At 40.5% G+C, this 17,265-nt stretch overlaps 1 protein-coding gene across 1 annotated transcript; it reads right to left on the minus strand.

The window, feature by feature from the left end:
* Nucleotides 1-6,961: 6,961 nt before the first annotated feature.
* LOC130721142 (serine/threonine-protein kinase OXI1-like) lies at nt 6,962-9,140 on the minus strand. Its single transcript, XM_057571882.1, has 2 exons — nt 8,527-9,140; nt 6,962-7,932 (listed from the first exon to the last, which is right to left on the minus strand). The coding sequence occupies exons 1-2, from the start codon at nt 8,922-8,924 to the stop codon at nt 7,062-7,064; spliced, it is 1,269 nt and encodes a 422-aa protein (XP_057427865.1). The 5' UTR covers nt 8,925-9,140; the 3' UTR covers nt 6,962-7,061.
* Nucleotides 9,141-17,265: the final 8,125 nt, after the last annotated feature.

Raw genomic sequence — 17,265 nt, forward strand, 5'->3', positions numbered from 1 at the left:
ATCCCTAAAGGATGTCAACTTGAAAAACCTCTTTTCAAACCTTTCCAAATCAGTAGCCGTTCCAGACACTCGGCTCAAACTCTTCGAGCAAAAAAGGAATCTGACAATGAGCTCCTCCAAAAGGTGGTAGAGCAACTTCAGCTTCTCAAACAAGTTATTCCTGAGACACCGGAACCTCCTGAGACTCCGGAACCTACTCCGGAAGCAGTTTCTAATCCCACTATTACTGCTCCTCCTCCTCCAAAAACTCGTACTTCTACTCGTAATACCTCTACTTCTTTAAATAATATTGAAGATGGTAAGGTTGAGTCTGATTCTGATAATCAATCTATGAAGTCTGACGTTCAATCTATCAAAAGTATTCCGATCAATACTGTCATTCACAATTCTAAGAATCAGTGGAGAAAAGAAACCAAGTTCTACTATCCTAGAGCTACTGCTCCTGATCTTCTTTTAGAAGAATCTTCAAACTTCAAAAGCTTCAGTGCCAACAATGTCTATGAATGGAATATTGATGGTGAAAACGAGTATGGCATCACCAAAATCCTCCAAAATATGACTATGGTAGCCACTGCCTATGTTACCGCCAACAATTGTCCTGAATCTCTTATCGTTGAAGTCTTGGTTGCTGGTTTCTGTGGCCAGCTCAAAGGTTGGTGGGATAATTATCTCACTCAAGACGAGAAGGATCAGATCTTGACCGCTGTCAAAACTGATGAAGAAGGTAATCCTATCATGGAAGATGGCAAATTCATCTCTGATGCTGTCAACTCCTTAATCTTTACCATAGCCCAACATTTTGTTGGAGATCCTTCCCTCATCAAGGACAGATCTGGTGATCTTTTGTCCAATCTTAAGTGCAAATCTTTGGGTGATTTCAGATGGTTTAAGGATACCTTCCTGACCAGGGTTTACACCCGTGAAGACAGCCAACAAGCCTTCTGGAAAGAGAAATTCCTGGCCGGTCTTCCTAAATCTTTTGGCGACAAAGTTCGTGAGAAACTTAGAAGCCAAAATCCGGGGGGAGAAATCCCATATCACACCCTTAGTTATGGACAGCTCATAGCTATCATTCAAAGAGTTGCTCTCAAAATCTGTCAGGATGACAAAATCCAACAGGAACTCACTAAGGAGAAGTCTCAGAATCGCAGGGATTTGGGTACTTTCTGCGAACAATTCGGAATTCAAGGTTGTCCCAAGAAACCTAAACCTAGAAAGCATGATCCTCCTCCCAAACAACAATGGAGAAACTAAACTCTGATTAAAAACAGGAATTAAAAACAGGAATTAAAACAGGAGGCTCAGCCTTCCATAAACAGAAAAATAAAACTTGAACAAGATATATATTACATAAACATAGATTACAAAACTGAAACTTAAAAACTGAAAAACTGAAACTTAAAAACAGAAAAGATTGAAAGAAAGGAAAACTGAAGGAGAACTTACAGAAGGAATTCTCTCAGTGTTTCTCTCTCTAAACTCTCTATCTAAGCTCTATCCAAAACTCTGATTAACAAGGTTCAGAATGAGCCTATTTAAAGAAAAGATTGGACACTGTTTGAATAGTTCCGGTTGAATAGTTCCGGTAGACGGTACTATTTGACTGGCACTATTTGCTACAGTAAAAAGTCAATTTTACTGTTGCTACAGTACAAAAATTGAATTATTACAGAACAAAATGATTACAAGACGACAAACTTAGCAGAAGTCATCATCATCTGATTCTGTGGTTTGGACAAAATCTGACGACCCAAGAGAGGATGGCTTGGAGACTTTGTGTTGAGGGGCCTTTGAAGATGAGGCCTGCTCAATTGGCTCCTTCAATAATTGAAGAGCAGATTGAAGATTTCTTAGCAAGTCTTCTTCTGTTGAAGCTCCTGCAAGGGCCGCTGTGATGTGGGCCTTTTGATTTAGCAAGAGGCTGGTTTGCGGACTTGCATGCTTGAGATATTTCTGATTGGTTTTGAACCATTGGCTCACATTTTCTTTGTGGGCTTTTGTCGCATCAAAGATTTTCCACCATTTGATGAGAGCCTGTTTGTAAAGGATTGGTTGGGTTTTGGTCTTAAGACCATAACGCCAAGAGAACACCCAAGAGAGGGAAAAGATTGTAAAAAAGTTTAAACAATCTGGATAATTGTTCAACTCTTTGTTCCAGTGTTTAATGAAGTGATTGTATCCCTCAAGAACTTCAGAGGGGAAAATTTCAGCTGTAGGTCCAAAGAAGCTCCACCATGAATGAAACCAATTTGGAAAAGAATATTTGTTGGTCCATTTAAAATAAATGAGCCAAGAATGTTTGAAACTTTTGTTTTGCAGACCAAGGATTATATTATCCCAAGCCCTGATATAGTCCCAATAATTAAAACCAACTGGGTCGAAATTCTGGGAGAACTTTTTGTAACTGTGTGGATTTGGTCCAAAGTCCTTGGGACGAAGGACACGGAGGATTTGTAGTGTAGAATGGGTAATTAGGAAATTATCATTTTTATCCCTAAAATGTTTGATTTCCACACTGTTTGTGTCAACCAAAATAAACTCATAGAATCTTTGGTTTTTGATTGGGTGAGTGGGATCAAGATGACTTGGGAAGAGCTTAGTACCAATTTTATTGGCCAGGTTAACTCCTCCAGAATTGTCCCACCATTCTGGTTCGATGAAGGTTTGGAATTTCATATCTGCTTTAGCCAAGTAACCTGAATTTGGGCTAGGTCGGGCAACTGGGCTAGGTTGGGCAACAACAACAGGTTTTTTCCCATCATAAGTTGCTAAGCTTCTGGTTCTATCAATAAAAGCTTGGAGGGATTGAATTTCTTGGTCATTATCTTTGTCGGCGATGCTGGCCCAAGATTTATTTGGAAGTTTGGTGAGGCCTTGAGGTATTTCATCTAAGCCTGCTTGTTTGAAGGCAAGGAGTGTTGGGATGGATAAAGCATAATCTGCTTTAGTTTGTTTTGGTTGGGAAGATTGGGTCTGAGCAGTGGGCTCAATTTTCTGGACAGTGGGTCCAGTTTGGTGAGCAGTGGGCTCAGATAAGATTAAAGGATCAGAGATTACAATACCTTTATTCCTTTCTCTGCTTTTGCCTCTTCCTCGTGAGGAGGAGGAGGAGGGGCCTCTGGAGGCCATGTTAGGTTCTTCCCTGCAAATATTCACGAGTAAGAAAATCAGGGAGAGAATTGTTAGATCCTTTTATATATTCAATATCGAAGTCAAAAACGCTTAAAATAGCTTGTCATCTGGCAAAGATATGTTTTGAAGCTAAGTTTTTGACATCTTTTTGTAAGATTTCTTTCGCAGATTTGCAGTCCACACGGACTAAGAATTTTTGATTAATCAAATCAGATTGAAATTTTGAAATAGATAAAACGATTGCTAAAACTTCTTTTTTGACAGTAGAATAATTCTGCTGAGCAGGATTCCAATGTTTTGAAGTAAAAGCAATAATTTGTTCCTTGTCAAAAACCTTTTGTTTCAAAATACCACCAAAGCCAATATCAGAGGCATCAGTTTCAATAATTTTGAAAGCTTGAGGATTAGGGAGATAAAGACAAGGGAGATTCTTGACACGAAGTTTGATTTGTTTGACCACATTGGTATGAATATCGGACCAAGGTGGAGGATCCTTCTTGAGTCTATCATGAAGGGGTTTGATTATGGTACTGAGTTGAGGACAGAAGTCCGCAACATAATTGAGACAACCCAGGAATCTTTGTAGTTGGGTTTTGTCAATGATTTGATCAGGGAATTTATCCGTAAACTCGATGGCTCTATTGATAGGAATGATGGTTCCTTGGTGGATGTTGTGACCAAGGAATCTGATTTTGGTTTGGAACAAACTGACCTTTGTCTTGGATACAGCCAAGCCATTCCTTTTGATTACAGAGATGAACGTATTGAGATGTTTGAAATGTTGATCTAAAGTTTGGGAAAAGATTAGAACATCGTCAATGTAGACAATGGTGAATTTGGAATAAGGATTGAAGATTTCGTTCATAATCCTTTGGAATTCAGATGGGGCGTTCTTTAGCCCAAAAGGCATAACGTTCCACTCATACTGCCCAAAAGGAACAGTAAAAGCAGTTTTATACCTATCCTTCTCTTGCAATTGGATTTGCCAGAATCCAGATTTAATGTCGAATTTTGAAAAGACCTTAGCATCATGCAGTCTGGCTAAGAGATCTTTCTTGTTGGGGATAGGATATCTAATCCAACAAAGGGCTTGATTGAGAGGTTTGTAGTTAATAACTAGCCTAGGGGTTCCCCGTTCTATCTCAGCTTGTTTGTTGACATAGAAGGCTGCATAGGACCAAGGGCTCTTACTCCTGCGAATAAGTTTCTTTTCAAGGAGATCATTGATTTCCTTTTGGCAGAAATGAAGAAGTTCTTCATTCATTTGAATAGGTCTAGCCTTGGTTGGAATCTGTTTGTCTGAAAAATCTTTTTCATAAGGAAGTTCCACCATATGGCTCCTCCTTTCCCAAAAAGCGTTGGGTAGATCAGAACAGATGATGGATTGAATATTTTCCAAAATATTCTCAATCCTTGATTTAACAGAAGGTTGTTGCAATTGATCCTCAATGGTTCTGTAAGAGATTTCTTCCTTGAGGAAGTTGATCTGCTTCTCCTTGTAGGATATGACGTTCAAAGTCTTATCTATGGGAGGTTCAGAGAATTTGAACAAGATAGGCTGTCCAAGATGCTGAACAGTGATGCCGTTTTCGTCAGTATTATAGGGGAAGAGCTTCTTAATGAAAGGGGTCCCTATAATGATTTTTTGACTCAAATTTCTGACTAACAGAAATGGAGTTTCGATTTCAAGACTACCATTTTTGATGATAGCTGAGGGGATTTTATACTTGATCTTTAGTCTAGATCCTTCAGCAGCGCTGAGCTTCTCAGTAGTTTTCTCAAAATATCTGGTGGGAATGAGTCCCTCCGAGATACAACTGGAATCTGCCCCTGTGTCAAAGAGGGCAGGGATTTCGAGAATAAAATCTCCTATGAGGATTTTGACATGGATGAAGAATTTCTGAATGGTGACCTGGTTAATATTTTCCAGAAAGTCTTCGCAATTGTTGTTAGGAGCAGGATTGGAATCAGGTACAGAAGAATCATCTTCCTCATAATTTCTAGTCAGTTTTTCCAAGATAAGCTGCTGACTATTTTGGATTTGTTTGAGACTTTTAACCTCAGTCTTGAGGGAATTGACTTCAGATTGAAGGTCTTGGATAGTGACGGGTTTGACCGTAGATTTCTCAAGACGCTTGAAAGTATCTCTAAGATTGAATTTATTGGTAGTTATAGGACTTTTGGGAGGCCTATCCTCAAGAGTAGATCTGAGGCGTTCCAAATAGATTTTCTTTTCCTCAAGATCAGGGATAGAATTAATGGCCCTGAAGAGAAGATCTTGTTCATTGGTCAAAGTGTTGATGGACAAGGTATTGACGGAGGATGATGATTGAGAATCATCATTCTGAATTTGATTTAGGTCTTCAGAGACCTCAGAATCCGAAGGATTAGATTCTTCTTCATCAGAAGTTTGAATGAGGAGATTGTTGATCTTGTCCTCGATCTCAGGTTCAAGATGAAGCTCAGAGATTCTCCTTTTGAGTCTGCAATACCTGCTAATATGGCCCGGCTTGCCGCAGTTGTAGCAGGTAACATCTTTTCCTTGAGAGGGTCTAGTCTCAGGAGGGTTCTTTGGAATTTGCGAAGATTGGGGTTTTGATCTAGGCTTGGGTTTCCTATGATCATTCCTGCTAGATCTCCATAAACAGTGAGTCTTGGCAAAGATCCAGTGGCGGAGCTTGGAGTATATATTTGGGAGAGCCAAAGCAAGATTCATTGCCTAAATTAAAATATATTTATAACCAACACACATATATTGACAAAAAAATAAAGATAAATTAAATTTATATACCTGTTATAAATTTATTATAAATGATATTAATAATCTTGAAAGTTTGTTTTATATTCTTTTTCAATTTTTGGATTCTCAATAAATTATTTACTTTTAAATTATATATTTTAACTATCAAAAACCTTTCTCTTGAAAAAAAAAATATTCTTTTACTCTTAGTTATTCGTTTTTTCTGATAAATATATCATTCTTTTGAAAGTAAATATATCACATTAATATAATGTAAATATTAGTGATTAGTAAAAAGATGTAAATGACGTATCAATTTAATATTTAGAGACGTTCAAAAAAAAATTTAATATTTAGAGAACAATAGAATAAAAAATTATTAAAGGCCATGGTAAAAAAATTATGTGAAATATTTGAAAAAAAATGCTAAAAAAATGGTCAAAAGAGTTTTTTTTAAAGGAAGAAACAGCAAATAGCCCAAGTTGTACCTTAGAGAGAAGCAAAGGCCCAAAGTTTGACAAAATTAATTAAATTCCGAAAAGATGTTCAGAGGACTTTCCGCTGGGACAAGGCTTAGTTTGCATTCTTGTACGTAGGACTGTTCATGGTTCTCCGAGAACCGAAGCTAACCAAGAACCGAACCGAAAACCGAACCGTTTAAGAACCGAACCTTTAAGAACCGAACCGAACTCGAACCTAAATTGAAAAACCGGTTCGGTAACCGAACCAAAATATCAACTACCAATTCAGGTTCGGTTCGGTTCGAACCATAGTATATCGGTTCGGTTCGGTTCGAACCATCTATAAATATGCATATTTTACCGAACTGGTTAACCAAAATTTGTAACCGGTTCGGTTCGGTTCGAACCATACTATATCGGTTCGGTTCGGTTCTCTCGAACCAAAATTTTGGTTCAGGTTCGGTTCGGTTCGGTTCAAGCAAAGTTGTACGCATCATGTTATATATATATAAACCCAAACCTAAAAAATAATTTTATACTACCCCTATTATAAGATTTTCCTAAAATCTTACGAGGGCTAAAGGCCTCCTATGTCCCTAAGAAGCTCCGCCACTCCAAAGATCGATCGTATGTTCTAACTATCTAATTGTAAAAGGTAAAAATAAATATATGATCTACATTTAAAGGATAAAAAAATTCAAAAAATAAACTATAAAAAATATATCAAGTCAAAAAATTAAAAAATCCTCATTTTCAGTGGGAGAGTGATCACTCAACTTATGAATCCACACCGTTTTATTGCTCTCACCATTACCATTCTTTTCCTCCACTTTGTTATTTTTCATTCCATCATCATCACAGTCAGGAAAAAACACCTCATGGACAAAAATCTCCACTTCGTTTTTGCTAAACCGCTCTGTGTTATCCACCTCATTTTCAGGAATATAAGGTGGTCTCACAATTTGCAGCACCGTGTCCCACTGAACTCCTCTAAAGAAATCATGGCCCTTGATTTCATCCACACAGATCCGACGGTCAGGATCCTTTTCCAGCAGTTTCCTAATCAAATCCCGTAACGCGGTTTTCTCCCCCGTGAGCTCTGGCTCTTTAGTCAAAACCCGGTAAAACGTTTCCTTCCGATTCTCCCCTCTAAACGGCGTCGTTCCGTAGAGCATCTCATACAAAACGACACCGAGTGACCACCAATCAACTCCGAAACCGTGACCCTTTCCGGACACGATCTCTGGTGCCACGTAATCTTCCGTTCCGACGAACGAGTTTGATTTCTCCACCGAGTCCGACTCGTTCCGCCGTGGTTGGGGTTCCCACTCTGTGTCGCACGGCGAGATCCCCGCGTTGCAGTAACTGTATAAACGTGAGAGTCGCCGCCTCCTCACCGTCACTGAGTTGGAACCTGCTGACGAGTCGAGACTAAGTGATTGAGGGGATTTAGGGTTTAGTTTCGTGGAGAGATCAAAATCAACGAGCATTATGTGACCATTTTCTTGGATCATCACGTTCTCCGGCTTCAAATCCCTGTACACTATTCCCAGATCGTGCAAATACTCCAATGCGAGAACCAATTCCGCAGCATAAAACCTTCAGTAAGAATTAATTAATAAATAAATTAAGATCAGAATCTTTTTTTCTTTACCAATCCGTCAGATTCTTTAGAAAAAGCACACAAATTGTAATTCCACGGTACTAATAAGTAATAAGATAACGGCTTAATTGCAAATTTAGTCTCGCAACTTCACCCTTCCTGTGAAAATTGTCCCTCAACTATGAAATTAATAAGAACCGTCCTGAAAGTTTACATCCCACCGTTGTCTTCCTGCGAAAATGACGATTTTTACTAATTTTGTAGTTGGGGACGATTTTCATAGAAAGACAGAGTTGGAGGATCAAATGTGCAATTATGCCTTTTTAAGATAACCAATCAGAATCAGTCTCATTTGGCTGCTAAGAAAAGTAAAAGGAAAATTACTTGTTTAACTCTTTTTCAGATTCATTGCATAACATGAGCATTAACGAAACAAATTTCAAACTTTCTTTTATTTTCCCAAACTTTCTGGTTAGCTAAACAGCAACAATTAAAGAAAGTAATCACTGGTTTCCGACGAAAAAGAAATCAAATTATCGATCAGAGATTTTATGATTATTGATCATGGTTAAAAAAATTAAAGTACGTACCTGATGGTGTCATCGGAGAACATTTTCTCAGTCTGTTTCTTCCTGAGAGAATGGAGGCTGCCACCATGGCAGTAATCAATGGCAAACCCGACGACCTTCTCTGTTTCGAAAACCCCTCGCAACCGTGGCAAAAGAGGGTGATCAAAACGACGTAGCACTTCCTGCTCAAACGACACCCTCTTGTACTCATCGGAGCCTGTATTGTCGTAGTTCCTCGCCTTCTTCTCATGTATGAGAGCTTTCGATATCACTTTCAGAGCAACACACTCGCTCCATGATGACCGCTCATCACCGGTTGTCGCCAGAAACACCACGCCTTTAGCGCCACGTCCCACGGCGGAAATCACTTTCATCTTTTCGAAATCTAGCCATCGGATGGCCCCGTCGTCGTTGTCCATGGTGCGGAAGCGGAAGAGTTATGACCGGGTACTGGAGAGAACCGGTAGTTTTACTTTAAGCTACGTTTTGTTGTGATTCAGAGTGCAGATTTGTTACTTTTTTCATTTAAGGCATTTTTATATATGGTTGGTGTGAGCATATTTTTTCTTTCAACAGTTTGAAATGTTCACCGTAGAGGCTTCCTTTCTTGTTGGACAAGTAAATTTTTTTTTTCATGTGAATGAATTAAAGGGTTCTTTAATATGGGTTGAATTGAACGGTGTAGCTTCGTGGCATGTGTATGAAAATGACGTGGTAAATTTGACTACGTGTTGCATTCACAGGATCGTTGCCCAAGAGAGAAACACGGAAACGTGACTAATATAGAGCAAATGGTGGGATTGAGATTTGCGTGTGGTATCAGTGGGGCACTCGGTGCAAAGGGAATGAAATATGGAATGTTGATTTCAAAATCAAATATCAAGGAGGAAATTAATTAATAATTAATACTCTTTCATTTTCACTCTATTTTTTCTCGTTATAACAAACTATGTCTGGTATGACAAACTATTATTTGCTTAAGAAAACCAAGGTATGTTTAGGTTTCTATTCATCAATATCAATATTAATATCAATCAATATCAATCAATCAATATATATTAGAAAAGAAGAACTCTCATCAGGCTAATTTGATGAGGTGTCGCTCCCATATTAAGTATTAGTGACGTGGCAGTACCAGGTTAATTCTCATAAAAAAATTCCACGTGTCATTTTCTGGTTAATTCTCATAAAAAAAATTCCACGTGTCATAAAAAATACCATATAAATTAATTAATAAAAACTATCAAAATCTATCAAATCACAATAAAAACTCATAAAATCATGAATTAAATAAAAATCCGAAAATTCATTAAAAATTAATTAATAAAATCTACCAAATCACAATAAAAACTCCTAAAATCCCGAATTAAATAAAAATCTAAAAATTGAATAAAATACCATAAAATCAATATCAATATATATTAGAAAAGAACAACTTCCATCAATAAAATATCATAAAATCAATATCATCAATTTGAAGAGGTTAAATTCCTCATCTTTTAATTATCTTAATGTCTTAATAGCATTATTTTGTTGATACTTTCACAGGTTAAAGAAAGCAAAAGACTCCTATCACTCATGTGCCATTCATTTGCAACAAGCCTATCAAAAAAAAATCATTTGCAACAGAATGAAATTAGTTATCATTCAATTTAGAAAGCAATAGAATGAAGTTCGAGGAAGCCATTCAATTTAAATGACTCAAATGAGCTTGAAATTGAATTATCCATGACAATTCATATGTGGAATTTATGCCGAATGAGTTCAACACGGTTAAGGAAATGGAAAAAAGGGCTCAAATTGATGAGAGCATGAAACAGCTAAATAGATGTTTCGGGGTGAGAAAATGAACCTCTACAATGTAACATAATGCAATTTAATAATTAGAGGGAATAAAGATAGGGTTTGCTTTGATTAGTGAAGAATACTTGCAATTTATTGTCTTTGTGGATGTTATAAGAATTGAGCTGAAGCAATTTTTACTGATGGTAGGATTAGCTAGGACTAACTAGATTAGACTGAATTTGTTGGTGTGTGCGGCAAGTTTTGTATTCACTACTACAGAAATGACATTTTGCCACGCCTCAATTGCCACGGTTATGGGCGGAACTGTAAGGCCCAAGTTTTAACGTTTTGGATAAGTGAATAAAATAAAAGAGTTATTTGATTAAGATAAATTTGGGAAGGAAAGAGGTTCAGGAAAAGTCCAAGAATGTATCAAAAAACCGAAAGGGTTATAGCACGATTAACATACGCTAAATCCTAGGTCGAAGGTATTAGTGAATAGTTAATTTACGCTTTAGGACACGATGGAAACTAATTCCAAAAAAATCCTCAGAGAAATGTTAGAACTTCTCTTTTCCGTCCTTAAACAACCATTTCGATGCGAAATCCTGGAATGTACGAACGTCAAATTCCAATTCTCGGAAGTTTGCCGAAACGGAATCCCTGATAGTTCGAAAAACCTAAGATCGACAGACGATGAAGACTTTTTCTATCCGGAAACTCAAATGAAGATTCCACCCGCGTTCTCCTACTTCTCTCATCATTCCTAATCTTTCTTCAGAAGGAAGTTTTCTCATCCGACGATCACTGCAAAAAGTAGTTTTTCGGGATAAACCGACTTACACCGACTTATGCCGATTTTGGATCTTTTGGTTTAATTCCAAGAATTCTATTTTGAGTTCTGGAATTCTGTCGCCAGAACCTATCTTAGAATGCGCAGAGGAACGCGCAGGAAAAATCGGAATCGCAAAAAAATCATTTTTCCGTTTTTTCCAAAACCTATAAATAGTTGAAAAATTAGATTTTTTTCACAAAACCCATTTTCCCCACCCCTCCAAGCCGCGAGTTTCTAGAGAGAGAGAGAGATCCGGATCTTCGTCGTTTCTTGCCCGTTTGCTTCACCGTTCGTCACTAATCGAAGACCTCGAGGTAGGTAATCTATACTCTCCTTCGAATCGTCGTTTCTGTCCATTTCTCCTGCGACTTTCTGAGTTCAAAATTTTGAGGTTTTTGAAAAACTGTTCAAATCAGTTGATTTCAGCGTCTAAACTTCTTCCCTGCATGCTCCTGAGCGTGTTCTGCGGATTAGATTTTGTCAAATGTCGACGAAATGCCGCCGGGATCAATTTCTACCCTAAATACCCATTTTTCGCCAAAGTCGCAACCTTTACGCTCTAATCTATCGACTTGGCTTAGTGCTAGTAGGATTTGTCGTCATAAACGTCGTTGTGGACGTCCCCATCCAATTTGTTTTTCAAAAATCCAATTTTGAAATTCTGAGCTAAAAATAATGACCAAACTACCCCTATATCAGTTTTCGATCCGAAAATTTTTCCGAGCCTAGAACCGTCTTAGTTACGGCTTATGTTAACCTAGGAACCAAGTTTGATCGAAGAAAAATCGACCCTTCCAATTTAGGAAAGTGGCCGAGAGCTATATCAAGGGGGGAGGAGAATCCGATTTTTCGAAAACTTGTCTTAACGCGTTAGATTGTCGTACCACAGAGGTAGTAGTGTACTGTGTAACCCTAGGACTCTTTGATTGCTGAGTTTCTGACTCTTGGTGTTGATTTCTGTGATTTTTGCTTAAGGTTCGTTTGAGGAGATTCCAAGAAATCAAGGAGAAGAGTTTGGAGGACATCTTGAGGAGGAAGCTGGAAGACCCACCGGTGAGGGCTACTCTCTGAATTACTAGATAATGCTTTAGGTGTCGATGAAATTCGACTTGATTTATGTGTTATGCACCTAATTGCTAAATGTCTGAAATGATTTCTGAGGCTTCGGCCGAACTTGTTGAGTACTTGATGCCATGATATTGTGTGCTAAATGATTCACATGCTATGTGCTACATGGTTAACTTAGGATGTGTTGGAATATGCTGTTTATGTCTTTTGGTTGAGCTGTTTCAATGATGCTATTACACTTGTACCTGAGATTCTGAAAAGTGAGGATTGCGGGCAGGTCATGCCGAATTTTTATGAGATTTTGAGAGAGTTTTAAAAAGGACGAACGGAGTTCGGACCTTGTCATGCTCCAATGGATCGAGACCTTCTCAGGGAATTACTTGGGTTTATGGGAACTTTGAACTCTTAGGGAATACGATAAGACAAAAAGAGCTATTTTTATTAAGAAATTCATAAGATACTAAACAACCTCTAAACCTTTAAATAAAGATAACAATCACGGATGCAAGCTTTGGATTGATGTTTAGTTTTGGAAAATGAGAAGTGTCGTCGGATCCAAGTGTTGGGAAGATTTCGAGTTTTGGGTATGTTAATACTCATTCGCTCTGGGAGCAATTGTTTAGCCATCCAAGGGATGAGCCGAGAAGCTTCACGGAGGTGTGAGACCTTGTGAATGCGTGATACTCCACTGAGGTGTGAGACCTTGTGGAAAGCATGGATCTTCACTGAGGCGTGAGACCTCGTGAACAGCATGAAACTTCATTGAAGCGTGAGACTTCGTGCAAGTGTGTAAATTCACTGAGGCGTGAGACCTCGTGAAAGCATAAAACTTCACTGAAGCGTGAGACTTTGTGAATGTGTGAGACTCCACAGAAGCGTGAGACTTCGTGAGAGCATTGATGACTCGAAGAGTTGTCGTGAGTGGTTGCACTCTTTTGTTTATGATTAATTGTATTTTGTCGCAGAATCGACATTTACCTTAGGGTATTTTTTTTAGAGACTTTAAGTTAGCTAGAACACGTGGCGACGTGTCGGGTGAGGTCGGAGACGTTGTTTGGCTAATCACTTGCATTCATGCACTCATTTTGAGGTTAATACACGGCGTGATACCGGACCTCGGTGGATTCCAAAATGGTCATAAGACCCGGATTTCCATATTTAGGACACTACGGTGGTCCTCAGTAGCAGACGGAATGGCAGACCTACGGGTTCACTGCTGATCTGACTACTTTTGTGTGGTGTAAGAGACACGCGAGCAGGAAGGTACCCACCGTGGCTGGTGTTAGGGCCGTCTCGTTGATGTCCATCCTTCTTCCGGAATGCATTTTGTTACCCAGCATTGCATTTCATGCAACATACATGCTAACTTGTTGCTGAGTGTGATTGGTAACTGTTTATCCTATTTTTTTGAGGCATGCTACTTGTTTTTGTGGCTCTTTATATTTATTGTGATACATGCAACCCTAGGAAGCTACTCCAAAACTTATAAGCCTGAGAGGCGAGTATATATTATTCTATAATTATATCTGGCTTTATTAATTATATAATTCTTTGGAGTTGACCCTCGCGTCTGCTGTGTGTGTCTGGGCGGACTACGCCATTTGTCAGATGAGTATGGGGGATTGGTTTACCATGGTCAGCCCGTCAGGGGGGACCAGGTACGAGATGCTTGACCAAGACGACCCAGGTGCATGGGTGGTCGATCCCGAGGGCCACCGTGCGACCTACACCGGTCGGATCATGGAGGACCGTGTCGACCGATTTGGACGCTTGACGGAGGGAGTGATGAGGAGGCACATCGTGAGCTTCAACCTGCCTCCAGGAGTACACTGTGGACCCGGCTTGGGAGTACCTCCACCGCCACCATCTCCTTCAGATGATGAGGACCCTTCTGAGGAGTTGCCAGTAGGTGGGGCTTCGACGGAGTCTAGTCCGTCTACTGCTGCTGCTGTTGTTGCGGATCTCGTTCCGGGCCCCGAGCCCGAGAGTCCAGTGCGGGAGCGCATTAGGGTGGACAGAGAGGGCAGTGTTGAGTACGCCGATCTAGTCGTCCTGGATGCAGATTCGGATGACGACCGCGCTAGCATGTAGGATCGAGTGCTAGTGTGGGCTCCTCGGGTAGGGATAGTGTAGGAGTTGTGTCGATGCTCTGACCGTCATGTTTCCGTTTTTGGGGACCGGGTAGTTTTCCTACCGGTAGCTTTTGTGTGGTTTCCTATGGAGATCACAGAGAGCTGGTTGGATTTAGGGGGTCTTTTCTTAGGCCGCTGGGCCAACTTGCTCTCAGTTTTTGTAGGTTAGTGTTGCGGACACAGCATCTTTATTTTGGACTGTACATATTGCCTTCGGGCGTTACTTTTTCTGTCACCCGACACGAGGCATGTATATATAGTTGTATAGTAGTTCCTTTTATCTTTAGTTGGGGAGTTTTATTGCTTTCTGTCTTCAGTTATATTGTCGAAAAAAAATAATTCACGTTTTTCCGCTTAAAGTATTTTCTTTTGGTTACTAAAGTGACGCCACCGAAATCGGGGTGTTACATTTGTGGTATCAGAGCTTAGTCGAGTCTTTGGGGAATAGGTCTTCTGTGCTAGGTTGTGTGACTCTGCAAAGAGTAAAAATTGATTGTCTGCCAAGCGATTTTTCGCTTAGAATTGTTTGAAGTTATTGCTTAATCATATTGTATAGTTATATTAGATGCTATCTTATGATGAGCACTAACTGTCTGTTAATTTAGCAGAACATGGTGAACGCTAACCAACTAGCTGAGATGATGGCCACTATGGCCCAAGCTGTGACTGCACAGGCAAACGATAATGCTATGAGGCGTGCTGCTGAGGAGGCACGTGATCAGCACCAACGCCAGAGGGAAGTGGCAATGGATCAAAACAGAGGCCTGAATGATTTTAGGAGACAGGATCCACCTAAATTCTCGGGGGGTACGGACCCGGACAAAGCGGATCTCTGGATCCAGGAGATTGAAAAGATCTTCGGTGTATTGCAGACTGCTGAGGGGGCCAAGGTGGGAATGGCAACCTTTCTACTGTTGGGTGATGCTGAGTACTGGTGGAGAGGCGCCAGAGGAATGATGGAAGCAAACAACTTGGAAGTGAACTGGGTTTCGTTTCGTGCTGCTTTTCTGGAAAAGTATTTTCCAGATAGTGCGCGGGACGAGCGTGAGTCGCAATTCCTGACACTTCGTCAGGGTAGCATGTCCATCCCGGAATATGCTGCCAAGCTGGAATCGTTGGCCAAGCACTTTCGATTCTTCCGCAATGGGGTCGATGAACCCTACATGTGCAAGCGCTTTGTGAATGGGCTGAGGCCCGATATTGAAGACTCGGTGAAACCGTTGGGGATCACTCGTTTTCAGACTTTGGTTGAGAAAGCCACTGAGGTGGAGATAATGAAGAACAGGAGACTGAACCGTGTTGGGACAGGAGGGCCGATGAGGTCGGGCTCTCAAAATTTTCAAGGCAGAGGGAGATTTCAGAGTAGGAAGCCGTATCAACGTCCTGCAGGTAGAGGAATTGCTTCAGGATCTTATAGGCCCATGGTGGGTACTGCTGGAGGTTCTGGAGGTCAGACTGTGAACAGGGAGATGACCTGTTACAGATGTGGGCAGCCTGGGCACTATGCCAATGCTTGTACTGACATGAGGCCCAAATGCTTTAACTGTAACAAGTTGGGGCATACTGCTGCTCAATGCAGAGCACCTAAGACAGAACCAGCTGTAAACACTGCTCGTGGGAAGCGTCCTGCTGCCAAGGCAAGAGTTTACACCATGGATGGTGAAGAAGCTGAAGATGTTGATGGTCTGATCAGGGGAGATTGCGAGATTGACGGTAATCTCCTAACTGTACTTTTTGATTCCGGAGCAACGCACTCTTTTATCTCTAGGGAATGTGCTACTAGATTAAAACTTCCCGTTACTGCTTTGAGTTTCGATCTTATAGTTACCACACCTGCCAAAACTCTGCTTGCCAATACTGCATGCATGTATTGCCCAGTAACCTATAGGGATAAAGTTTACCATGCTAACCTAGTGTGCCTAACTCTCAAGAACCTAGATGTTATCCTAGGGATGGACTGGTTGTCCCACTACCATTGTCTTCTGGACTGTAGCCGAAAGAGAGTGGTATTTCCTGACTCGGACCTTTCCGAGTATCTATCCGCCAATCATATTAATGTTTCTCTGAATGAAGGATCTCAAGAGTATTCAGTTTTGTTGAGCTTGGAGAGTAAAGGAAATTCGGAAGTGAGTAATATTCCAGTTGTGAGGGACTTCGCGGATGTTTTTCCTGGCGATGTACCTGGTTTGCCGCCTGTACGCGACATTGAGTTTGCTATTGACATCGTACCGGGAACAGGACCGATTTCGATTGCACCATATCGGATGGCACCTGCGGAATTGGTGGAGTTGAAGTCTCAACTTGAGGATCTTCTGTCGAAAGGATTCATCCGACCAAGCGTTTCACCTTGGGGAGCACCCGTCTTATTGGTGAAGAAGAAGGATGGGAAATCTAGACTTTGTGTCGACTATCGACAACTGAACAAAGTAACCGTCAAGAATAGGTATCCGCTACCCAGAATTGATGATTTAATGGATCAACTACGAGGAGCTGCGATATTCTCAAAGATAGACCTGAAGTCGGGTTACCATCAGATCAGAGTAAAGACTGAGGATATCCAGAAGACGGCATTCCGGACTCGTTATGGACACTATGAGTATCTAGTGATGCCATTTGGGGTGACAAACGCACCTGCTATCTTCATGGATTACATGAACAGGACATTCCATCCGTTCTTGGATCGATTCGTCGTGGTGTTTATCGACGACATTCTGATCTACTCAAAGAACGCTGAAGATCATGAAGGGCACTTGCGTCAGGTTTTACAAGTGTTGAGAGAGACAAAGTTGTACGCCAACCCTTCTAAGTGTGAATTTTGGCTCGAAGAGGTAAAATTCTTGGGCCATGTGATTTCTAAAGAAGGTATAGCTGTGGATCCAGCAAAGGTAGAGACGGTGTTGTCATGGGAACGGCCAAAGACCGTGACTGAGATCAGGAGTT

This window comes from Lotus japonicus, chromosome 5, assembly GCF_012489685.1.
Source record: "Lotus japonicus ecotype B-129 chromosome 5, LjGifu_v1.2".
Lineage (NCBI taxonomy): Eukaryota > Viridiplantae > Streptophyta > Magnoliopsida > Fabales > Fabaceae > Lotus > Lotus japonicus.

Bases quoted from the DNA above. Each gene is read 5' to 3' on its own strand.
- LOC130721142 (XM_057571882.1), bottom strand. From the start codon at position 8,924: ATGGACAACGACGACGGGGCCATCCGATGGCTAGATTTCGAAAAGATG. The intron at 7,933-8,526 runs GTACGTACTTTA...TTCTTACTGAAG, and splicing joins TTCTCCGATGACACCATCAG to GTTTTATGCTGCGGAATTGG.